Raw genomic sequence first — 26,545 nt, forward strand, 5'->3', positions numbered from 1 at the left:
CTCGAATGGTAATAACCTACACCTTTATCTATATCTATACACCTTGCCGTGTGTGTGGCGGAGGGTGCTTTGTGTACCACTTTCATTTCCCCCTTTTCCTGCTCCAGTCGCGGAAAAGACGTAAAACTTTTTTTTTACTAATAATGGAATGTAGTCGAATTAAGTCGGCTGATGCTAAGGGAATTAGATTAGGAAACGAGACACTTAAAGTCGTAAAGGAGTTTTACAATTTGGGGAGCAAAATAACTGATGATGGTCGAAGTAGAGAGAATATAAAATGTAGACTGGCAATGGCAAGGAAAGCGTTTCTGAAGAAGAAAAAAATGGTTCAAGTGGCTCTAACCAATATGGCACTTAACATCTGAGGTCATCAGTCCCCTAGACTTAGATTTACTTAAACATAACTAACTTAAGGACATCACACACATCCATGCCCGAGGCAGGATTCGAAACTGCGACCGTAGCAAAAGCGCGGTTCCAGACTGAAGCGCCTGAAGAAGAGAAATTTGTTAAAATCGAATATAGATTTAAGTATCAGGAAGTCGTTTCTGAAAGTATTTGTATGGAGTGTAGCCATGTATGGAAGTGAAACGTGGACGATAAATAGTTTGGACAAGAAGAGAATAGAAGCTTTCGAAAAGTGGTGCTACAGAAGAATGCTGAAGATTAGATGCAAGCGGTATTTTCGTCGGATTTGGTGGCCATCGAACACGCTAAAGCATCATGAAAGTATATGAACTTGTTATCAAGCCATTTTGGTTTGTCTGTTTTGTTAACATGTGCTGCTGGTAGCAACCGCTTTTAGATTTCTGTTCCGTATTATTCGTTTCGGACCTCTTGATAAGTATGGAGGTGTGATTACGCATGTCAATCACATCGCGATTACGGGCAGCATGGGGTTCACGCCTGAGCCTCAGGACGTGCGCTAGCAGCGCATGTCGGGTGTTTCAAGCGTCAAATTCGCGTCTCAATATCTCGGGATGTAATGGGAATATTGCGATGCAATCAACACCATTGTGTATGTGCTTTGTCATGATATGGACTGCTGAAGAAAAAATATAGGAGGTCCATTTGAAAAAAACATAAGTTTGTGTTAAAAAACACATATGCTTTCGTTTTAGAATGTTTCCAAATATGTACATTCATGGGCCCCAGCCCTACATTGATACCGGTGAAAGTCGTCTTCCAACAGCTGTTATTGTTCCAGAGATATTTTGGGTGGACAAGATAGCTGGGACACCCTGTATAATAAGCACGGCCCCAAATTTTTATGGAGTAATACTCTAACAATACCCGTCTCCCAGTGAATTAGCAGCAAACTTCCAATTGCCTTAAGGCACTTTCAGCATTAAATAAACATACCAAATCCTGCCGTGACAAATGATTAAACCATTAACTCTACGGCTGCCGGGCGCGTATAAAACGGCAACCAGTCCCCAAGCGGTCAATATGTTCTGAAACAAGTTAAAATTTGCATGAAAACCACTTAAAACACGCACTCCACACACGATGAGAAGCTAAATGAGACACATTAGCCTCCTTAAAATGGCCACTGTGGAACCAAGTTCAGAATCATTTCCGGCAGCTACCTATGCCACAGTGAGTTTCAACAATCTTCTTAGTTAAACACTGAATAAAAGTCATACGTAACAGCCGGCCAGTGTGGCCGAGCGGTTCTAGGCGCTTCACTGTCGCACCGCGCGACCGCTACGGTCGCTGGTTCGATTCATGCCTCGGGCATGGATGTGTGTGATGTCCTTAGGTTGGTTAGGTCATCAGTCCCCTAGAACTGAGAACTACTTAAACCTAAGTAACCTAAGGACATCATTCACATCCATGCCCAAGGCAGGACTCGAACCTGCGACCGTAGCGGTTTCGCGGTCCCAGACTGAAGCGCCTAGAACCGCTCGGCCACCCCGGCCGGCCCCAGAGGCTAGTTAGTTACATGTTCCACTGATCAGACTCACGGTGACCGCTATGATGTGGAACGTGTCAAGTGCATCAGAAGTGCACACATGAATGAAGTTTCTTTTTTTTTCTTCAAAAAACAAAAAAAGAAGAAACGAAAAAGCTTGAAATTTTTATTACTTACCCTACTCCCTTAAATGGCACAAAATGCATATATTATACGTATAGACGTATTTACTCCTGCTGAAGAATTCATCTGTGGTATAGAAGGATTTGTGAAGGAGATGGCCGACCCGGGTGGCCGGGCGGTTCTAGGCGCTACACTCTGGAACCGCGCGACCGCTACGGTCGGAGGTTCGAATCCTGCCTCGGGCATGGATGTGTGTGATGTCCTTAGGTTAGTTAGGTTTAAGTAGCTCTAAGTTCTAGGGGACTGATGACCTGAGAAGTTAAGTCCCATAGGGCTCAGAGCCATTTGAACCATTTTGAAGGAGATGTTGTAACCTCCCTCTTACTAATCGGCCTATCCTGCTTGCGATATAAAATATGAGCGTGGATCGCGTGTAAGCCTAATAGATTTATTTCTAATTGTATAACCCCCTGAGGCCCACGGTCCAGTATACTTGTCTATGCACTAAAGCAATGCTTGAGACCTGAAGTTCAGCATACTGTACCAGCCATTCCGAAAAAAGGGTTATAATTTCGAAAAAACGGCTATAATTTCGAAAAAATGAAAGTTATCTTGTGCATTCACTGACGAACAACACTGGACAGAAAAGGGGTACCATTGTTATGAATGCAGAAGTCAGAATAATGGACGAAAAGGAAATAATTAACGGTCACCAGCCTACTAGGGCGATTTACATCCAAATTCCTGTACAAGGTGATGGGAAAGAAAAGACATGTGTTATTAAATACCGACGTGGCAACTGAAGGTTGTCAGGCTTTTTTTTACATTAATTTTAAGCGAGTATGCAATGATAAAGAAAACTGCGAAGTCACTCTTACGTTATGTTTGGCATTAAATTTTGAAAAAGACAATCAAGTAATGATTTGAAAATATGCAATTAAATTGTATGTTACTACTGAACTTCGTTAGGTGAAGAATGACTTTCAATGACCTAAGCATAACGTCATCAAAGAAATTTAGAAAAAAAGCAAGCACTTTTTACTTTGCCGTTACTTATTTTACAAATTGGATTTCGTATTTCTGTCTGTACAACTGAGCCTTTTTTACTGACTTGAACAGAATTAAATGCTAGAGTACGTACCAAAGCAAAACAGTCATGTGCTCAAAGCTATATGTAAAATAAATAAAACTTCCACACTCTTAATTCGTCCATTTCTTTAGATTTGGATTTTTTCCAGTGATTGATTCTCAAACTTGAAAAATGAAATTGCTTTACTTTAGTCATATACTGAAGCCTCTGTTGTACAACAGTTAATTGAAAGTAGACTGAGGCTAAAATTCTTAAAAGAGAAATTATTCATTAATAAACTGCCTGTAACTATTCAATTTGTTTCTTATGACACTCAGCATGTTACGAAGAAAAGGAACGAGGATCCTGCTTGGTAATAGTGTCAGGGGGCAATGAAGACACAATAGCCCGCAGTTTAACTGATTATTATTTAAATACATCTTATCAATCAAATCACATTCAGTTCTGCCGCTGGGTTACCCGTTAATTCTTTCAAAAATGGTTCAAATGGTTCTGAGCACTATGGGACTTAACTTCTGAGGTCATCAGTCCCCTAGAACTGAGAACTACTTAAACCTAACTAACCTAAGGACATCACACACACCCATGCCAGAGGCAGGATTCGAACCTGCGACTGTAGCGGTCGCGCGGTTCGAGATTGTATCGCCTAGAACCGCTCGGCCACTCCGGCAATTCTTTCAACCAATGAACACTCTTGCTCCAGTGCTGTGCATACGACGAAACTCGGAGCCGCCGACGACGAATCTGCGTTGCTGGAACTGCTGCTGTTGTTGAAGACGGTAGCATATTGTGGAGCCACGGCTAGTTATAGGAACGGGCAATCGTAATTCATACAGCCTCTTCCGCCCGTCCACTGTCCGTACTCCTGCCCTAGACATCTGGCCAGCGCGCGTACATGATTCCGCCGAAAATGGCACTCTCTACTGCGAGAGCGTTGACACAAGACCACCTACTATAAGGTGGTCTCGGTTAACACGACACTTCCACACACTACAAGCGCTGGAACCTGTCTCCCTCTCTCCGCGCACTCTGCGCAACAACTCCCTACCCAAAGATTACACAACGCACAAGCACTGCTATTATCATGGAGGTAAGAATAAGGGGAGATGGCGCTACGTATCCCAGCCGTACTACGTTTTGAAGCCATGGGGGCGTGGCTCGCTGCCATGACACTCTGACCAACACATTGCCAGTGTGCTATAGCGCTGCGTGTATTACAGTCGCTAATTGCACCATATACGCATGTAACGTCATCAGATTGGTTGTTTCAAAGTTTTTGTTTGAAATAAAATCTCGCAAAGGCGAAATTCCGCGTTTCTTCTGATTAAAAATAGTTTTTAATGTAATATAATGTAAAATAATGTAATATTACGAATAGCTAGCCTTCAATGTAAAATATAAAATTTTGTTAATTCAGTAGTAAACGTGTATCACAAACTAAATAATAGAAACTGAAAACTAAGTTAGCTATACCCTCCCTCCAAAGCCCCATAAATACATCTTGTTTGTAATACGTACTGGGACATTTCAGTTACGTTACACTACTGGGAAACACTGTTCATTACCACCAATATTTACTGAAATACAGTACATAGAATGGCAAACCTACACAGTGTCCTGTTTAGGCCTGTACTTTACGCCAGTTAATGTAGTGTTAGCTTTTAATTTGGTACATGATGAAGACAAAGTGAGTTACTCAACACTTCGATTATCGACGATACGTACCTATTATACTGAAACGTGAACTTGAAAACTAAGAATTTAATTCTTTGAATTAACATGCCTTTTGCAAATGTTTTGGGTGTGCAGGGAAAACTGATGGTACAGCATTTTCTCGGAGCCTTACTATTGAAAGGGAAGTTCGGTCTGTGTCCTCTTCTGGGAAATGCTGAGAACATATAGTGCTCCATTTAGACGCACGCCAATTCTTCCTCCTCACGGCATTCTCCCACAGAGCTTTCCGACTTTCATTTTTAGGAAATATAAAATCGTACAGGAGAAAAACACGCTATAGTACAAGTACCGACGTAGCACACGTTCGTTCACAATGAAGTTGTAAAATCACACTTAACGAGAGAACTTACACGTGAAATGTTATTCCCTTCGATTTCGCATCACAATCAGAACGATTGGTACATCCGAACACCACACAAGTCACCATAATAGCGCAAAATCCTTCCAAAAGCGAGCGACAAGCCTATGCACACAAGCTTACAGCAGCAATGTTTTGGTCGGATTGAGATGGCTACCCTCGGCTTCACATAGCTTCACAGCTGTGACGTCACGGCGTCTCCCTCTATTCTTACCTCCATGGCTATTATCGTTGCAAGTCGATGCAAATAACAATTCCTTTGGCTTTTTCCCAGAGCTTATAAGTTTCACAGTAAAACACAGATAAATACAATGAAACGTCAACAGACTCGTACCTAAATGTACACATACTGTGACGCAATGTCCTTACGTATTAAAAGAAAGCATTTAAATTACAAGTATTTACATAAAATTAAAAACAAAGTTATATATCTGTAGCAGGTGCCATGCATCCTGCATTTTCGGTGTTACAATGTGATTTCAATTTATTTTTAAAGCTGTTACTGCTGCTGTCCATCAAACATTTTATTTCATTTGGTAATTTTTCGAAAAGCTCTACACTATCATATTTTACCCCCTCCTGTGCCAAAGACAGGTTAAGTAGAGGATAGTGTAAGTCATTCTCTCTTCTGGTATTATAATCATGAATTTCAGAACAAATTCCATGTCTGAGTCAATGTGCTGTGAGGCTGTTATAAGAATTGCTAACCTTTTAAACAGATGCCTAGATAATGTGCGACTATGAGCCTCAGATATTATTCTGACCACTTTCTTTTCAGCCGAGGATACCTTTTGCCAAAGTGTTCAGTTACCCCAAAATATTATTCTGTATGTCAACAGAGAGTGAAAGCATGCAAAGTACATCTACATCTACACTCCTGGAAATGGAAAAAAGAACACATTGACACCGGTGTGTCAGACCCACCATACTTGCTCCGGACACTGCGAGAGGGCTGTACAAGCAATGATCACACGCACGGCACAGCGGACACACCAGGAACCGCGGTGTTGGCCGTCGAATGGCGCTAGCTGCGCAGCATTTGTGCACCGCCGCCGTCAGTGTCAGCCAGTTTGCCGTGGCATACGGAGCTCCATCGCAGTCTTTAACACTGGTAGCATGCCGCGACAGCGTGGACGTGAACCGTATGAGCAGTTGTCGGACTTTGAGCGAGGGCGTATAGTGGGCATGCGGGAGGCCGGGTGGACGTACCGCCGAATTGCTCAACACGTGGGGCGTGAGGTCTCTACAGTACATCGATGTTGTCGCCAGTGGTCGGCGGAAGGTGCACGTGCCCGTCGACCTGGGACCGGACCGCAGCGACGCACGGATGCACGCCAAGACCGTAGGATCCTACGCAGTGCCGTAGGGGACCGCACCACCACTTCCCAGCAAATTAGGGACACTGTTGCTCCTGGGGTATCGGCGAGGACCATTCGCAACCGTCTCCATGAAGCTGGGCTACGGTCCCGCACACCGTTAGGCCGTCTTCAGCTCACGCCCCAACATCGTGCAGCCCGCCTCCAGTGGTGTCGCGACAGGCGTGAATGGAGGGACGAATGGAGACGTGTCGTCTTCAGCGATGAGAGTCGCTTCTGCCTTGGTGCCAATGATGGTCGTATGCGTGTTTGGCGCCGTGCAGGTGAGCGCCACAATCAGGACTGCATACGACCGAGGCACACAGGACCAACACCCGGCATCATGGTGTGGGGAGCGATCTGCTACACTGGCCGTACACCACTGGTGATCGTCGAGGGGACACTGAATAGTGCACGGTACATCCAAACCGTCATTGAACCCATCGTTCTACCATTCCTAGACCGGCAAGGGAACTTGCTGTTCCAACAGGACAATGCACGTCCGCATGTATCCTGTGCCACCCAACGTGCTCTAGAAGGTGTAAGTCAACTACCCTGGCCAGCAAGATCTCCGGATCTGTCCCCCATTGAGCATGTTTGGGACTGGATGAAGCGTCGTCTCACGCGGTCTGCACGTCCAGCACCAACGCTGGTCCAAATGAGGCGCCAGGTGGAAATGGCATGGCAAGCCGTTCCACAGGACAACATCCAGCATCTCTACGATCGTCTCCATGGGAGAATAGCAGCCTGTATTGCTGCGAAAGGTGGATATACACTGTACTAGCGCCGACATTCTGTATGCTCTGTTGCCTGTGTCTATGTGCCTGTGGTTCTGTCAGTATGATCATGTGATGTATCTGACCCCAGGAATGTGTCAATAAAGTTTCCCCTTCCTGGGACAATGAATTCACGGTGTTCTTATTTCAATTTCCAGGAGTGTACATGTACAGGGCTACTCTGCAATTCACACTTCAGCGTCTGGTACAGACACTGAAGAACCATCTTCATACTACTTCTCTACCATTCCACTCTCGAATGGCGACTGGAAAAAAGGAACACCTAAATCTTTCTGTTCGAGCTTATTTTATTATGATGATCATTTCTCCCTACGTAGGTGGGTGTCAAAAAAATATTTACGCCTTCGGGAGAGGAAGAAGCTGATTGAAATTTCGTAAATAGATCTCGTCGCAAAGAAAACCGCCTTTGTTTCAGTGACTGCCACCCCAACTCGCGTATCATATCAGTGACACTCTCACCCCTATTGCGCGATAACACGGAACGAGCTGCCCTTCTTTGCACTTTTTCGATGTCCTCCGTCAATTCCATCTGGTAAGGATCCCATACCGCACAGCAATATTCCAGCAGAGGGCGGAGAAGTGTAATGTAGGCTGTGTCTTTAGTAGGTTTGTCGCATCTTCTAAGCGTTCCGCCAACATAGCGCAGTCTTTGTTTCGCCTTCCCCACAATATTATCTATGAGGTCTTTCCAATTTAAGTTGCTCGTAATTGTAATTTCTAGGTATTTAGTCGAATCGGCAGCCCTTAGATTTGTGCGATTTATCGTATACCCAAAATTTATCGGATTTCTTTGAGTGCCCTTGTGGATAACCTCGCACTTTTCTTCATTTAGTGCTAATTGCCACTTTTCGCATCATGCAGAAGTTCCGTCTAGATCATTTTGTAATTGAAATTGATGATCTGATGATTTTACTAGACGGTAAATTACAGTGTCGTCTGCAAACAATCTAAGGGGGCTGCTCAGGTTATCACCTAGATCATTTATATAAATCAGGAACAGCAGAGGGCCTATGACACTACCTTGTGGAACGCCAGGTATCACTTCTGTTCTGCTCGATGATTTACCGTCTATCGCTACGAACTGTGACCTCACTGACAGGAAATCACGAATCCAGTGACACAACTGAGACGATACTCCATATCCACGCAATTTGATTAATAGTCGCTTTTGAGGAACGGTATCAAAAGCCTTCTGGAAATCTACGAATATGGAATCGAACTGAGATCCCTTGTCAACAGCACTCATTACATCATGGGAATAAAGAACTAGCTGCGTTGCACAAGAACGATATTTTGTGAATCCGTGTTGGTTATGTATCAATAAATCATTTTCTTCAATGTGATTCATAATGTTCGAGTGCAGTATATGCTCTAACATCCTGCTGCAAATTGAGGTCAGTGATCTGGGTCTGTAATTGAATGGGTTACTCCTATTTCCTTTCTTGAATATTGGTGTGACCTGTGCTACTCTCCAGTCTTTAGGAACAGACCTTTCGTCAAGGGAGCGGTTGTATATGATTGCTAAGAAAGGCGCTATTGTGTCTGCATACTCTGAAAGGAGCCTGATTGGTATTCCATCTGGACCGGAAGACTTGCCTTTCTTCAATGATTTGAGTCGTTTCGCAGTAACTGAGATATCTACTTTTATGTCACTCATGCTAACAGCTGTTCTGGTTTCGCATTCTGGAATATTTACTTCGTCTTCTTCCGTGAAGGAATTACGGAAAACTGTATTTAGTAACTCCCCTTTAGAGGCACTATCATCGGTAACATATACATCGCTATCGTGCAGTGACGGTATTGGCTGTTTTTTGCTTCTGGTGTACTTTACATACGACCAGAATCTCTTTGGGTTTTCTACCATATTTTTGAGACAATATTTCATTTAACTGCCGGCCGCGGTGGCCTATCGGTTCTAGGTGCTTCAGTCCGGAACCACGTGACTGTACGGTCTCAGGTTCGAATCCTGCGTCGGGAATGGATGTGTGTCATGGCCGTAGGTTGCTTAGGCTTAATTGGTTCTACACTACTGGCCATTAAAATTGCTACACCACGAAAATGACGTGCTACAGACGCAAAATTTAACCGACAAAAAAATGGTTCAAATGGCTCTGAGCACTATGGGACTCAACTGCTGAGGTCATTAGTCCCCTAGAACTTAGAACTAGTTAAACCTAACTAACCTAAGGACATCACAAACATCCATGCCCGAGGCAGGATTCGAACCTGCGACCGTAGCGGTCTTGCGGTTCCAGACTGCAGCGCCTTTAACCGCACGGCCACTTCGGCCGGCTTTAACCGACAGGAAGAAGATGCTGTACTACGCAAATGATTAGCTTTTCAGAGCATTCACACCAGGTTGGCACCGGTGGCGACACCTACAACGTGCTGACAAGACGAAATTTTCCAATCGATTTCTCATAGACAAACAGCAGTTGACCGGCGTTGCCTGGTGAAACGTTGTTGTGATGCCTCGTGTAAGGAGGAGAAATGCGTACCATCACGTTTCCGACTTTGATGAAAGTCAGATTGTAGCCTATCGCGATTGTGGTTTACCGTATCGCGACATTGCTGCTCGCGTTGGTCGAGATCCAATGACTGTTAGCAGAATATGGAATCGGTGGGTTCAGGAGGGTAATACGGGATGCCGTGCTGGATCCCGACGGCCTCGTATCACTAGCAGTCGAGATGACAGGCATCTTCTCCGGACGGCTGTAACGGATCGTGCAGCAACGTCTCGATCCCTGAGTCAACAGATGGGGACGTTTGCAAGACAACAACCATCTGCACGAACAGTTTGACGACGTTTGCAGCAACACGGACTATTAGCTCGGAGACCGTGGCTGCGGTTACCCTTGACGCTGCATCACAGACAGGAGCGCTTGTGATGGTGTACTCGACGACGAACCTGGGTGCACGAATGGCAAAACGTCATTTTTTCGGATGAATCCAGGTTCTGTTTACAGCATCATGATGATCGCATCCGTGTTTGGCGACATCGCGGTGAACGCACTTTGGAAGCGTGTATTCGTTATCGCCATACTAGCGTATCACCCGGCGTGATGGTGTGGAGTGCCATTCGTTACAGGTCTGGGTCACCTCTTGTTCACATTGACGGCACTATGAACAGTGGACGTTACATTTCAGATGAGTTACGACCCGTGGCTCTACTCTTCGTTCGATCCCTGCAAAACCCTAAATTTCAGCAGGATAATGCACGTCCGCATGTTGCAGGTGCTGTACGGGCCTTTCTGGATACAGAAAATGTTCGACTGCTGCCCGGACCAGCACATTCTCCAGATCTGTCACCAATTGAAAACGTCTGGTAAATGGTGGCCGAGGAACTGGCTCATCACAATACGCCAGTCACTACTCTTGATGAACTGTGGTATTGTGTTAAAGCTGCGTGAGCAGCTGTACCTGTACACGCCATCTGAGCTATGTTTGACTCAATGCCCAGCCGTATCAAGGCCGTTATTACAGCCAGAGTTGGTTGCTCTGGGTACTGATTTCTCAGGATCTATGCACCCAAATTGCGTGAAAATGTAATTACATGTCAGTTTTAGTATAATGTATTTGTGCAATGGATACCCGTTTATCATCTGCGTTTTTTCTTGGTGTAGCAATTTTAATGGCCAGTAGTGTAAGTTCTATTGGACTGATGACCCCAGATGTTAAGTCCCATAGTCCTCAGAGCCATTTGAACCATTTCATTTATTTCATGGAAATAAATATTGGCACAGAATCGTCGTTTGGCAATTTACTCATACGTCTAGTAAGAACACGCATATGTTTGTCAATAAAGAAATTTGTAGACACGTCAGTGGCCGTAGCAGCCCAGGGCTGGTTCATTGTCATTTTGCATCGCCACGGTAAACTAATCCGAGCTGTCGTGTCATGTCGCGGTGCTGACAGGATCCCTCTCCTCTCCTCTCCTCTCCTCTCTGGTGTTGCAGGAAGCCCACGTGGTGGCGCCGCCGCACCGCCATGGAGCGGGGGCTGACGCTGCTGGCGACAGTGGCGCTCCTGGCGGCCGTCGCGCTCGCCGTCTCGTTGGGCGCGCTCCTCGCCAGGTGGCAGCACCAGTCAGGTATGGCCGCCAGAACCAAAACCACCCACGCTGCAGCCCAGATCTTGCACCTTCCAACTTCCTGTTTTGCCCAGTGAAGGATACACTCCACAGGAAGCAGTGCATGGATTATGCAGAGGTTATTGATGCAGCAGGACGTAGACCTGTTGAGTGGCACCATGTGGGTGTACAGGCACTCCCAGTAAGCCGCAGATTATGTTGAAAAATAGGTTTTTGTAGCCAGAATGGTGGGGAATAATATGGTGTATTCCAAAGCTGAAGAAAACCTGCTGTGAGAAAAAAAAAAGTGTTCAGTTACTTATTGGACGTCCCTCATACTTTTTTTTGCATAAATCTAGGCTATAGGTTTTGTACTTTAACCAGTGAACCACGATAATGTGATTGTCACAGATAAAATTTCACGATACACTAACAGACAGAAAATCGCAACTCCACGAAGGAGTTGTGGAACATAAACGAAACTTGGTAGATGCAATGATGTCTGTTAAAATTTCAGCCCATTGCCATAAGAAGCCAACAGCTTTGCCGCAGTGGTAACACTGATTCCTGTTAGATCATCAAAGTTAAACGCTGTCGGGCTGGGCTGGCACTTTGATGTGTGACCATCCGGTCTGCCGAACGCTGTTGGCAAGTGGGGTGCACTCCGCCCTTGTGAGGCAAACTGAGGAGCTCTGGTCTTACAAACTGACATACGCCCGGGAAGGTGTGCTGACCGTATACCCCTCGATATCCGCATCCACTGATGACTGTAGGGTGAGGATGACACGGCGGCCGGTTGGTACTGTTGGGTCTTCCAAGGCGTGTTCGGACAGAGTTTAGCTTTTGTTGCCATAAGAGTGGCGCACATAGGTTTGCTTTAAATACACACTATAACTGTCGTTAAGGTTAGTCACCATTGAGACTGGATGTAGTGAGTTGTGTCGTTCAAGAATGCCTTTAAAGGGACACAGACGCCGTTGTCAATACGTCACTGAGTCAGAACGAGGTGGTGTATTGGGGCTACAAGAAGCTGGATGTTCCTTTTGCGGTAACTGCAGAAAGACTTGGCAGCAATGTAGCCACTGTACGCGACTGCTGGCAGTGGTGGTCACCAGAATGTACGGTCACAAGAAGACCGGGCTCCAGATGGCCACGTAGCACTACCAAGAGGGAAGACCACTGTGTTCGGCATATGGCCCTGGGGCATCGTACTGCATCTCCAGCAGCGGTATGAGCAGCAGTTGGCACCACAGTGACACAACGAACTGTTACAAATAGGTTACTTCAAGGACAGCTCTGAGCCAGATGCCACTGACGCCAAACCACAGCCATATGCGATTTTAGTAGTGTCAAGAAAGAGCTCATTCGGGGGCAGTTTGAAGGTCTGTTGTGTTTTCTGATGAAAGCTGGTTCTACCTCGGTGCCACTGACACCCATGTGTCGGTTAGAAGGCGGCCAGTTGAAGGCCTGCAACCACCCTATCTGTGTGCTGGACACACTGGACCTACACCTGGAGTTATGGTCTGGGGTGCGACTTCCTATGACAGCAGGAACACTTCCGTGGTTGTTCCCTGACTGCAAAATTGCACGTAAATCGGCTTATTCGACCTGTTGTCCTGCCATTCATAAACGGTACTCCAGGGTCTGTTCTCCAACAGGATAACTCTCGTCCACGTAACGCTGTTTTAACCCAACATGCTCTGCATAGTATCGACATGTTGCCTTGGCTTGCTTTATATCCAGATGTGTCTCCAGTCGAGCACAAATGGGACGTAATGGGGCGACAACTTGTAATGCCACAACGAAGCATAGCCAAGGCGTAGCAGTTGAATAAGTGAACGCTCATGCCATCTGTTGGATGGTTGCACAAACAAAAGCACAGGTGCTTCGCCTGGCGGCAGTCAAATGACATAGCGCTACGAGTAAGACAGTATCTCAATAGTGCTGCGCTCGGACGACGAAATAAAGAAGCATTAAACTAGGATAATATTATTACGTATAGTAAAAAATACACTGTTCATAAAAACACTGTCATACGATAACTACTAGTTCGTTGCTTGTGCTGGTGTGAGCTCATCAATGGGTCTCATATGGTAGTAAGATCACATTGCAACATTAGCTGCAGACACTGGTCACTTCATACCTTGCTGCAAGTATATATATAATGACTGTAATTGAATATGGTAATCTTATGGTATGTCCATTTGTAAATAGAGAACTTGGCATAGTGTAAATTAATGTTTAAATGTCTTCTGGAACTGTTCAGATGCAGAACAGAGATTACGCGGCGCGAAAGTGACTGTTTGAGTACGGTATGGTGACGTTGCTTATAGACAGTTAAAAGTGAGCTTACAACAAACACGAACTGGATTTATGGTGTCTCAGCAAGTCAAATGGACAATAAGGCTTGCAGGATGCAACATTTCGACGGAGACGGCTTGTGAACGATATAGTTGCTGTTCCCACTCAAAAAGCACATGGCACGCCTTTGGGAAAGTCTGCATAGTTTACGACGGACTGCAGCGACTTGCAGCAAGGTATGAAGTGACCAGTGTCTGCAGCTAATGTTGCAATGTGATCTTACTACCATATGAGACCCATTGATGAGCTCACACCAGCACAAGCAACGAACTAGTGGTTATCGTATGACAGTGTTTTTATGAACAGTGTATTTTATACCGCCGCCATAACAAGTACATTTATCCGTAGCGAACTAGTTTATGTATTTATCAAGTCAAGTTCTCTACAATGTAATGTCTCATTGAAATAGTATGTGATTCAAAGTGTGGTGTGTGTACTGTAAGACCTTCGGTACACACACCATGAGATTATTTGACTTGTCGCTCGAACGAAGTAGGCGAGTGTCAGCAATATGTCTCGTGGTCTTATCGTGGTGTGTTTATCTTCTGCCGTTAGGTGAGACGATAGAAATGCCACTTGCATGCTTAGAGTAGCAGATTGACAGTGACCAACTTTAAACAGAACTCGATTAATTTTCACACACATTTATTAAAATAATAAAGAGCATAGACATTACGTAACTTGATTCAGGATGCTGTTTACAATTGACCATCTGAAGTTCCTTTGGTCTTGGTATGTTAATCTTATTCTCACATATCTCTGATACTTGACAAAGTGTCTATTCATTTATCTTCATGGCTATGTACAGGAATATGGTAATCTTATTAGGCGCAGACTGAAACTTGACTATAGACTGGTAAAGACTAATGGAGACGCGTACAGACTGGTGCAGACAAATGCAGACTGACTAATCGTAGGTCTGTACACGCGTTATAATACCTCACACGTTCAGGTATCACTGCGCGAGTGTGATCCGCGAGGGGAAAAGGTTCTATGTTAGCAGCAATCTCATTCGCTGCGTTACATATTAATACACGGATCGGCAGAAGCAGAATTTGGTCCGTCTCTAAAACAGCGCCATCTCGTAGTGCGGAGACGGACGAGCGCTGCGCCTGCGCTGTTGTGCTTAGCGGGGCACGCTCTAGTGGGAAAGTTGTGTACGTGCTGACTACGCAGAACTATGTACACAACACAAAGTGCATTCCACGAGTGTCTTCAATTATTTACAGAAAATAGTTCATTATTATCCCAAATCCATCACTGTGCGTGCAGCAATACCAGTAAAAAGGCTATATTACATGAGTATCGGCGTATTAATGCGACAAGAGGATATAATCGGAGTTAACGCCGAAAATTTCCAACAAACACCGGATTATACAACTGACAGAAGACGCCAGGTACTGTGCCACATTAATTACAGTTCAAATAGATGAGGTGGCTTTTCAGTACATTATAAACGTAAAAACTCATTCAGTTTCATTAGAACAAAATGATCCTAAAGTAATGTTTTTAACATCTCTAGTAACCATCAGTTCTATAGTGTTCATTGATTATTCAATTAAAGAATTTATTGCCACCACGGTACTCATTGTACCTTCAGTACAATGCAAATGCAGTAACATTAAAATCATTACTGACAGTTGGTGTAGATCAATCTAACTTACAGCAAGTTCAAGTGTTTATCATCTACATCTAAATCTACATTTATACTCCGCAAGCCACCCAACGGTGTGTGGCGGAGGGCACTTTACATGCCACTGTCATTACCTCCCTTTTCTGTTCCAGTCGCATATGGTTCGCGAGAAGAACGAATGTCTGAAAGCCTCCGTGCGCGCTCGAATCTCTCTAATTTTACATTTGTGATCTCCTCGGGAGGTATAAGTAGGGTGAAGCAATATATTCGATACCTCATCCAGAAACGCACCCTCTCGAAACTTGGCGAGCAAGCTACACCGCGATGCAGAGCGCCTCTCTTGCTGAGTCTGCCACTCGAGTTTGCTAAACATCTCCGTAATGCTATCACGGTTACCAAATAACCCTGTGACGAAACGTGCCGCTCTTCTTTGGATCTTCTCTATCTCCTCCGTCAACCCGATCTGGTACGGATCCCACACTGATGAACAACGAACGAGTGCTTTGTAAGCCACCTCCTTTGTTGATGGACTACATTTTCTAAGGACTCTTGCAATGAATCTCAACCTGGTACCCGCCTTACCAACAATTAATTTTATGTGATCATTCCACTTCAAATCGTTCCGCACGCATACTCCCAGATATTTTACAGAAGTAACTGCTACCAGTGCTTGTTCCGCTATCATATAAAGGATCCTTCTTTCTGTGTATTCTATGTATCGTATGTGTGTATATTGTGTTACGTAAATGTTGTTCGCCTGCTAGGCGTGATTAACGTACACCAGTTAGTGCATTCTGTTCAGTCACTTCAAAGAGGTTATTTTTGTTAGTGAAAATCAGAATTCATTTAACACTCGATTTCTTGTACGCCATCGCCAATATTTATTCAGTAATTCCGTGTAGTAGTCTGAACTACATGGCAAAGCTATTCAGGCTTATTACACCCAATAGCCGCTTCCCAGACGTCCGATGCCGCATGGTCTAAAAATATTACAGCACATTCGGATAGTGGCGTCGCAAACTCCAGCGTCATCCAAAAACAGCAAGAACCGTCCCTATACTGACCGATCATGTGCAACAAGCATGGAACTCCATCCCACAAACTGACAACCGACACCTGAACAACACAATGTATGTCGTCGACTCACCTCGGAAGATGTTCTCCGCAGTTGAGAACGAAACGTCAGGGAGAAGAAGTTCTACAGATCGACCACGGCAACTTAGCCCGGAAGAGTTTACTGATAAACAATGTATGCACGTTTGCTTGCTTGCATTCAACATTCTGGCGGCTACGCCGGTTCTTAATGTACCAGCATTTCACATTTGCTGATGGCCTATCTCGCGCCTGCGTTAACCTGTGATCTTGCAGTTTTGATCATTTAAATACGACACGTACACAAATGTTTTCCCCAAATTTCATAACTCTGCGTTAATTACTTTTGGTGTCGAGATTTTTCCCGTCAATGTACATCGAAAAGTCAGTCTGTGCATTACCTTTGCACTGTTACAGCGGACATCAGAGACCTCCACGTATAGTTCAGTCTTTTGAAGTTTCATACAAAATTACTACAGAGGAGGCATTGTTGTTGTTGTTGTGGTCTTCAGTCCTGAGACTGGTTTGATGCAGCTCTCCATGCTACTCTATCCTGTGCAAGCTTTTTCATCTCCCAGTACTTACTGCAACCCACATCCTTCTGAATCTGCTTAGTGTATTCATCTCTTGGTCTCCCCCTACGATTTTTACCCTCCACGCTGCCTTCCAATACTAAATTGGTGATCCCTTGATGCCTCAGAACATGTCCTACCAACCGATCCCTTCTTCTGGTCAAGTTGTGCCACAAACTTCTCTTCTCCCCAATCCTATTCAATACTTCCTCATTAGTTATGTGATCTACCCATCTAATCTTCAGCATTCTTCTGTAGCACCACATTTCGAAAGCTTCTATTCTCTTCTTGTCCAAACTATTTATCGTCCATGTTTCACTTCCATACATGGCAACACTCCATACGAATACTTTCAGAAATGACTTCCTGACACCTAAATCAATACTGGATGTTAACAAATTTCTCTTCTTCAGAAACGCTTTCCTTGCCATTGCCAGCCTACATTTTATATCCTCTCTACTTCGACCATCATCAGTTATTTTGCTCCCCAAATAGCAAAACTCCTTTACTACTTTAAGTGCCTCATTTCCTAATCTAATTCCCTCAGCATCACCCGACTTAATTAGACTACATTCCATTATCCTTGTTTTGCTTTTGTTGATATTCATCTTATATCCTCCTTTCAAGACACTGTCCATTCCATTCAACTGCTCTTCCAAGTCCTTTGCTGTCTCTGACAGAATTACAATGTCATCGGCGAACCTCAAAGTTTTTATTTCTTCTCCATGAATTTTAATACCTACTCCGAATTTTTCTTTTGTTTCCTTTACTGCTTGCTCAATATACAGATTGAACAACATCGGGGACAGGCTACAACCCTGTCTTACTCCCTTCCCAACCACTGCTTCCCTTTCATGTCCCTCGACTCTTGTAACTGCCATCTGGTTTCTGTACAAATTGTAAATAGCCTTTCGCTCCCTATATTTTACCCCTGCCACCTTTAGAATTTGAAAGAGAGTATTCCAGTCAACATTGTCAAAAGCTTTCTCTAAGTCTACAAATGCTAGAAACGTAGGTTTGCCTTTCCTTAATCTTTCTTCTAAGATAAGTCGTAAGGTCAGTATTGCCTCACGTGTTCCAGTGTTTCTACGGAATCCAAACTGATCTTCCCCGAGGTTGGCGTCTACTAGTTTTTCCATTCGTCTGTAAAGAATTCGCGTTAGTATTTTGCAGCTGTGACTTATTAAGCTGATAGTTCGGTAATTTTCACATCTGTCAACACCTGCTTTCTTTGGGATTGGAATTATTATATTCTTCTTGAAGTCTGAGGGTATTTCGCCTGTTTCATACATCTTGCTCACCAAATGGTAGAGTTTCGTCAGGACTGGCTCTCCCACGGCCGTCAGTAGTTCCAATGGAATATTGTCTACTCCGGGGGCCTTGTTTCGACTCAGGTCTTTCAGTGCTCTGTCGAACTCTTCACGCAGTATCGTATCTCCCATTTCATCTTCATCTACATCCTCTTCCATTTCCATAATATTGTCCTCAAGTACATCGCCCTTGTATAGACCCTCTATATACTCCTTCCACCTTTCTGCTTTCCCTTCTTTGCTTAGAACTGGGTTTCCATCTGAGCTCTTGATATTCATACAAGTGGTTCTCTTATCTCCAAAGGTCTCTTTAATTTTCCTGTAGGCGGTATCTATCTTACCCCTAGTGAGATAGGCCTCTACATCCTTACATTTGTCCTCTAGCCATCCCTGCTTAGCCATTTTGCACTTCCTGTCGATCTCATTTTTGAGACGTTTGTATTCCTTTTTGCCTGCTTCATTTACTGCATTTTTATATTTTCTCCTTTCATCAATTAAACTCAATATTTCTTCTGTTACCCAAGGATTTCTACTAGCCCTCGTCTTTTTACCTACTTGATCCTCTGCTGCCTTCACTACTTCATCCCTCAAAGCTACCCATTCTTCTTCTACTGTATTTATTTCCCCCATTCCTGTCAATTGCTCCCTTATGCTCTCCCTGAATCTCTGTACAACCTCTGGTTCTTTTAGTTTATCCAGGTCCCATCTCTTTAAATTCCCGCCTTTTTGCAGTTTCTTCAGTTTTAATCTACAGGTCATAACCAATAGATTGTGGTCAGAGTCCACATCTGCCCCTGGAAATGTCTTACAATTTAAAACCTGGTTCCTAAATCTCTGTCTTACCATTATATAATCTATCTGATACCTTTTAGTATCTCCAGGGTTCTTCCATGTATACAACCTTCTATCATGATTCTTAAACCAAGTGTTAGTTATGATTATGTTGTGCTCTGTGCAAAATTCTACCAGGCGGCTTCCTCTTTCATTTCTGTCTCCCAATCCATATTCACCTACTATGTTTCCTTCTCTCCCGTTTCCTACACTCGAATTCCAGTCACCCATGACTATTAAATTTTCGTCTCCCTTCACAATTTGAATAATTTCTTTTATTTCATCATACATTTCTTCAATTTCTTCGTCATCTGCAGAGCTAGTTGGCATATAAACTTGTACTACTGTAGTAGGTGTGGGCTTCGTATCTATCTTGGCCACAATAATGCGTTCACTATGCTGTTTGTAGTAGCTTACCCGCATTCCTATTTTCCTATTCATTATTAAACCTACTCCTGCATTACCCCTATTTGATTTTGTGTTTATAACCCTGTAGTCACCTGACCAGAAGTCTTGTTCCTCCTGCCACCGAACTTCACTAATTCCCACTAAATCTAACTTCAACCTATCCATTTCCCTTTTTAAATTTTCTAACCTACCTGCCCGATTAAGGGATCTGACATTCCACGCTCCGATCCGTAGAACGCCAGTTTTCTTTCTCCTGATAACGACATCCTCTTGAGTAGTCCCCGCCCGGAGATCCGAATGGGGGACTATTTTACCTCCGGAATATTTTACCCAAGAGGACGCCATCATCATGTAATCATACAGTAAAGCTGCATGCCCTCGGGAAAAATTACGGCTGTAGTTTCCCCTTGCTTTCAGCCGTTCGCAGTACCAGCACAGCATTACCACCAGCATATTCTGTATGCAGATGGGGATTCAATGAGATCTGGGAACGGCAGCGACGTAGTGGAAACTGTATGGATGACGTCAGTGACTTAGTTTGTAGCAGTTTAATACTATCTTTTCCCCGCAATTTTCTTAAAACTGCCTAGCTTCAATGGTTAAATCTGTAGCAGTAGAGGTATGAAAAGTCTCTAACTACTGGGGGATACTTTTCGGACAGTTAGACTTTAACATTATATCCTCACAGTGTGTCAAAAAGCGTCGAACAGTGCCGACAGAGTGTTTGTGACAATATATGGAAACTCGTTGATGGAAGGATATGGTAATGTGTAAGCGAAGAGAATGAGTGACATGTAGGCATTGCGACGGCAAGGGCACGGTTTGCCCCGTCATAGTCACGCCACGGACACGTGTGAACACCGTCATTTAAATTCCTACAACAATACTTTCAACAACGTGCGTGAAATCACGGGCCATTCACTGCATTGTTGCGTCACGTATGTGTGTAAACCCATGCGTGGTCACTGTTCCTGTGTTGTATCGTAGGGCTGTGTCTGCTTTTTTTTAGTTACTGCTTCATCACGTGCATATGAATGCTTGGTTCCGGACGGTGTCCTGCCGTAAAAGGCGAAGCAGTGAAGTTACGAAGGAACGTGTACTATAGATTCTGTAAGTAATGACATTGTTAGTAAGTCAGTATCCAGTCCAAGTAGTAGCAAAATAGCAAAGAAAGATATTTTCGGAAATATGACCCGACTTTTTTTAAAAAACGCTCTCGTTCGTGTATTCTGGTGCTGAGGAAGAGCCTTGTGTGTGTGTGTGTGTGTGTGTGTGTGTGTATGTGTGTCTTACGGATCGTTATGCAACGAATGCGTGAAACAATCAAAACTTGAAAGGTATCCAGCAACTATTCCCGAATGTGTAGGAAATTCTCTCGATTTCTTTAAAAATCAAGGCAAAAAAAATTCTAAGACTAAATCCACCACGGAAAAAGTCTCCAAAACAGAACATATTAAACACCAGAGTTTCTTATGAGCTACCTTTGTTAATTGCAAAGATGACAGCTCACACCCTGGCAGAAGAACCTATTATACCCGTAGCAAATGTAACAAGTAATACATTGTTTGATGGAAAATAAACACAAAAAATAAGTGAGATTCCGTTATCAAATACAACTGTGAAGTGGAGAACTTATGAAATGTCAGAAAACGTGAAAAAAGCTGTCATTACAGCTTTGAAACAAAGCGAACATATTACGCCACAGCTTGATGTACTTACAGACGTTACTGGCCAGGCTAATGGTCGTTTTGAGTTGAATCGCAGTATTGAAGAAGAACCGTTGTTCTGACAGACACTGGCGAGGAGGTTTTCAAACCTGTCGACAAATTTATGAAAGAAACTAGCTGGGTACCTACCTTTGCCCGGATGTGTATTTTTATTTCAGTCTTCTGTAGTCCATCTCCCCGTCCCCCATCTCTTCTGCACCCCCACTCCCTCCTTTCTGTTCATCTCCTCCACCGCCCTCCTTCTGCCCATCTCACCTTCCCACTCGCCTCTTCATCTCCTCCTCTTTCCTTTCCGTGTTCACCTCCACCTCTTATCTTTCTCTGGCTATCGCCTCCCTTTTCTCTATCCACTTTCGCCTCCTCTGTCTTTCATCTGCTTCTCAGTCCTCTTTGCCTCTCTCTTCTTCCCCCATCCCTGTCCATCTCCTCATCTCTCCTTTCTCTGTCCACCTCCTCCTCTCCCATCTGTACGTTTCCCCCTCCCCTGCCTTCATCCATATCTCTCCTCCTATCTGTGCCTATCCCCTCCTTCGCCCTTGCTGTGTGTCCATCTCCTTGGTCTCCCCTCTCTCTCCTCTTTATCACACTCGCCCCAACACGAGGCTTGAAGTTCTTATCCTGACAATATGTCTTTCCAGGTTGTACCTAAGTGCACGAAATTTTATAATCATTCCAGCAGTTTAGGATGGACATTTTATCCATGGCATTGCCCACATACGAACATGACAGATCTATTTCACCCATGATAATATTCTTCTCGGGTATGCAGCCGGATCATAACGTCTTCATGACACAATATTTCCGCGGTCCAACCGGCCACCATCTCCAGGTGAGAGTGCTGGTGCACGATCTCGCCGGAACTGACTTCCTAGCGCAAGCGGCGGCCCCTATATAGGCCGCAGAAGACCCACAACGCGTGCGCGAGAAGGTGCCGTAACTGCCCTCTAGCGCAGTAAAAATACCGCGCCGCCAGTGGTGGAAATAGGCGAAATCGACATATCGCTGTCAAAAATTAAAAATTTTTTTTATTCCGACGATCGAAACACAGACCGTTGTTTTTTAATGTCAGATAACACCGGGTCCCAAGTCTTACTTGAAAGATAACCCTTGTCTCTATTAATAAGATGGTTGCCCTTGCATCTCGCTATTGGGACTGTGTTTTAAAAGAATCCATAGAGATTCGTTTATCTGACAATCTTATTAATAGAGACAAGGGTTATTTTTAAGTAAGACTTGGGACCCGGTGTTATCTGACATTAAAAAACAACGGTCTGTGTTTCGATCGTCGGAATAAAAAAAATTTCCACCACTGGCGGCGCGGTATTTTTACTGCGCTAGAGGGCAGCTACGGCACCTTCTCGCGCACGCGGGGTGGGTCTTCTGCGGCCTATATAGGGGCCGCCGCTTGCGCTAGGAAGTGCTGTGGAGCCCCACGTCCCTACTGTCGCCATCCAGCCCCACCGTCCTACCTTACCCCCACAGGCCGTCCTCCTCCCCCGTGAATCCCGCCGTCTCTACCGTGCATTCCTCCGCACGCGTGACCCGGACACACTACGACGCCACCGGCAACTCCAGCGCCACCGGCAACTCCAGCGACACATTCGTAATTTGCTTGCGGTTAAGAAACGCAGGGACTGGCGACAGACATGCACCCGTTTAAATGCTACCCTACCTATCAACTCGTCCAAGTTCTGGTCGGCCTTCCTTCGCCTTACCGGAACTAAACCCTCCCCCTACTATCCTCTTCTCCATGATGATCACCCCTTCCCTGACACCCTTAGTAAGGCCAATCACTTTGCCTCCTACCTCTCCAATGTATTTTCCATCCCTGATGATCCCCGGTTCGATTACTCCCTCTTCCCGGATATCCGCGATCGAACTGACACCTATCTCCCTCCCCTCGCTCCTGGTTTCCAGTACTTGGACAACATTGCACACATGGAACTCAATGCCCCTATCACTACACAGGATCTCATTCTACACTCCGCACAAAACGCAACACCGCTCCTGGTCACGATCGTGTCACCTACCGTCACCTTCGTGAAGCTCCTGTCTCTTTCCTCTCCACCCTGGCCAGGCTCTACAATGTAGTCCTGTCCACCAGTTACTACCCTGACCTGTGGAAAACCTCCCGTATCCTGATGTTCCTTAAAACTATCAAATAGCCGTCCGCCGTCTCCTCCTACCGTCCCATCAGCCTTACCTCGGTCTTCAGCAAGGTCCTGGAATCTATCCTCACCTGACGCATCCACCAGCATCTCTGCCAGCACCGCCTCCTTCCCGTTACCCAGTGTGGCTTTCGACCGTCCTTCTCTTCCGACGACCTTCTCCTTCACCTCACTCATCTCCTTTCCGAACAGCTTAATTCCCGTCGCTCCACAATCTTCCTCTCCCTGGACCTCGAACGAGCTTATGATCGCGTATGGCATTCCGGTCTCCTCTTCAAGCTCCAAACCTTCGCCCTTCCCATTAACTACGTCCATCTAATCGGCTCCTTTCTCTCCCGCCGTCCTTCCTATGTCACCATCCACAACACAGATTCCTACACCTTTTTCCCCTCCGCCGGTGTGCCCCAAGGCTCCGTCCTCTCCCCCCTTCTGTACCTTTTGTACACGGCGGACATGCCGCCGCCGTCACCCCCCGTCCACCTTCTCCAATTTGCCGATGACACCGCCTTCCTTGCCCTTGGCCCCACCCTGCAGCGCTCCCAACACCTTCTCCAATCCCATCTTGTCCGGTTCACCACTTGGTGCAACCAGTGGTTGCTCAAGGTCAATCCCTCCAAAATCCAGGCGATCATTTAGGCAAAACCACCCCTTCCTTCCGCCTCCATGATTTCTATCTCACCATCTATGGCCGTCCTATCGCCCTCACTCCCACCCTTAAGTACCTTGGCATCACCCTCGACCGTCGCCTCTCCTGGACTCCCCACCTCCAGACAATCCGAGCCAAGGCACGCTCCCGACTCAGTCTCCTCAAGCTCCTCTCTGGCCGTACGTGGGGTCTGGACCCCTCCACCATCCTCCACACCTATAAATCCCTCATCCGCCCTATCCTTTGTTACGCCCATCCAGCTTGGATCTCTGCCCCCCTACCTTTTATAAATCCCTCCAAATCCTTGAATGCCATGCTCTCCGCCTCGCCTATCATATCTGTCTCCCCTCCCCCACGCGGATCCTGTACGATCTCATCCCCTTCCCCCACCTCCTCCTTTTCCTTGAAAGGATACGGATCCTGTACACCTCCCGTAAACTCGATCCTCCTCACCCGCTAGTCTCCCCGATCCTCTCCCACCCCCGCCCGCTGCCGTGCCTGTATTACCATGTCCCACCTGGTCTCCATCTCTCCACCCTCCTTACCCTCTCCCACAGTGGCTTCCGTCAGCTCCCCATCCCTGATGATGTCCTCCTCCACTCCATCTACCCCTCCTATCAACTTTGACCCTTCCCCACCTCCAACTTCCGGTGTCCTTTCCTTTAGGCACCCTCCCTCCCTTCTCTTCCCTTCCCTTCTCTTTCCTTTTCCCCCATCCCCTCCCTCCACCCCTCTTCCTCCGGGCTTCCCCTCCGCCTTCCTCCCTCCCCCTATCTCCCCTGCCCATGGCATCTCTGCTCTCCCCTCTCGCTCTCCCACTCCCCTTCCTCCTCCTCCTCTCTTGGCAGGTCCCCGGACTCGTACATGCACAGTGAACATTCGCACGCCGGAGATCATCGCCATCAGTGTCTCGTGTGTGTCCCTTCGTTTGTGTTTAGTGTTCGTTCGCCGTCACGCCACCACTGTTCCCGTGTACCGTCGCCATCATCCTTGTTATGTGTGCCGTGTCAACTAGTGTCAGTGATGTTTTCTCGTCCAGCGTGAACGGCTCCATGTTTTTTGTTTTTAGTGTCTACATTGTTTTGCCCGCCGTTTTGATTGTATTTTCTGTGCCCCCTGTATGTATTACTTATTGTAAAACTCAAGGCTGAAGAGCGGTGTACTCTGCTGCTGAGAGCCCGCCTTGTGTAAGGTGATAAAAATCACAATAAAGAAAAAAAAAAGCACTAGGAAGTCAGTTCCGACGAGATCGTGCACCAGCACTCTCACCTGAAGATGGCGGCCAGTTGGACCGCGGAAATATTGTGTCATGAAGACGTTATGATCCGGCTGCATACCTGAGAAGAATATTATCAATTATTACGCCGGGAAAGACTTCGTAGTATTTCACCCATATTTAACTAATTTCATGCTTATTTGTACACATATGTCACCTATTTCTCTTGCGAATTTTGCCCAGCAGTTTCGTTTTCACGCAGCTCAATGTTTATGATGCCGTATTTCCTGAATTGCCAACGGCCTTGCCGTAGTGGTAACACTGGTTCCTGTCAGATCAAATTAGCGTTATCGGACTGGGCTAGCACTTGGACGGGTGACCATCTGGTCTACCGAGTGCTGTTGCAAGCGGGGTGGACTCAGCCCTTGTGAGGCTAACTGAGGAGCTACTTGATTGAGAAGTAGCGGCTCCGGTCTCGTAAACTGACATACGGCTGGCAGAGCGGTGTGCTGACCACATGCCCCTCCATGTCCGCATCCAGTGACGCCTCTGGGCTGAGGATGACACGGCGGCCGGTTGGTACATGTCCAGCACATAGGTTGGTTGCAGATCCTCAACTGGCCTCCTCCTAACCAAGACACGGTGGTGACTGGCACCGAGGCAGAACTAACTTACATCAGAAAACACAACAGACCTTCACCCTGCCCTCGAACGAGTTCTCCAGGTCAGTGGAATGCACGCTGTCTCAGAGCTGTCCTCGGAGTAACTGATCTGTAACAGTTCGTTGTTTGGTGCCAACTTTTGCTCAAATTGCTGCTGTGGATGCAGTACGATGCACCAGACCCATACGCTGAACACAATGATCTTTCCCTCTCGGTAGTGCCACGTGGCATTCCGGAGCCCAGTTTTCTTGCGACCGTAAATCCTCGTCAACACCGCTGCCAGTAACCGTGTGCAGTGGCTACATTCCTGCCAAGTCTTTCTGGAATATCGCAGAAGGAACGTCCAGCTTCCAGTAGCCCTATTACACGACCTCGTTCAAACTCAGTGTCGTATTGATAAAGGTATCTTCGTCGCCTTATAGGTATTGTGGACTATCATCCACTCACCATATCTAATCTCAAAGGTAACTAACGCTCA

At 45.6% G+C, this 26,545-nt stretch overlaps 1 protein-coding gene across 1 annotated transcript in view; it reads left to right on the forward strand.

Moving 5' to 3' along the window:
• Positions 1 to 26,545, forward strand: part of LOC126427352 (neprilysin-2-like) — a 292,261-nt gene that overhangs the window by 115,726 nt on the left and 149,990 nt on the right. Inside the window, exon 3 of the mRNA XM_050089684.1 lies at positions 11,329 to 11,462. Coding sequence (XP_049945641.1) covers positions 11,360 to 11,462 — 103 coding nt within the window. The 5' untranslated portion in view covers positions 11,329 to 11,359. The remainder of the gene's footprint in view (positions 1 to 11,328; positions 11,463 to 26,545) is intronic.

The sequence above is a fragment of the Schistocerca serialis genome, chromosome 11 (genome assembly GCF_023864345.2).
Source record: "Schistocerca serialis cubense isolate TAMUIC-IGC-003099 chromosome 11, iqSchSeri2.2, whole genome shotgun sequence".
Lineage (NCBI taxonomy): Eukaryota > Metazoa > Arthropoda > Insecta > Orthoptera > Acrididae > Schistocerca > Schistocerca serialis.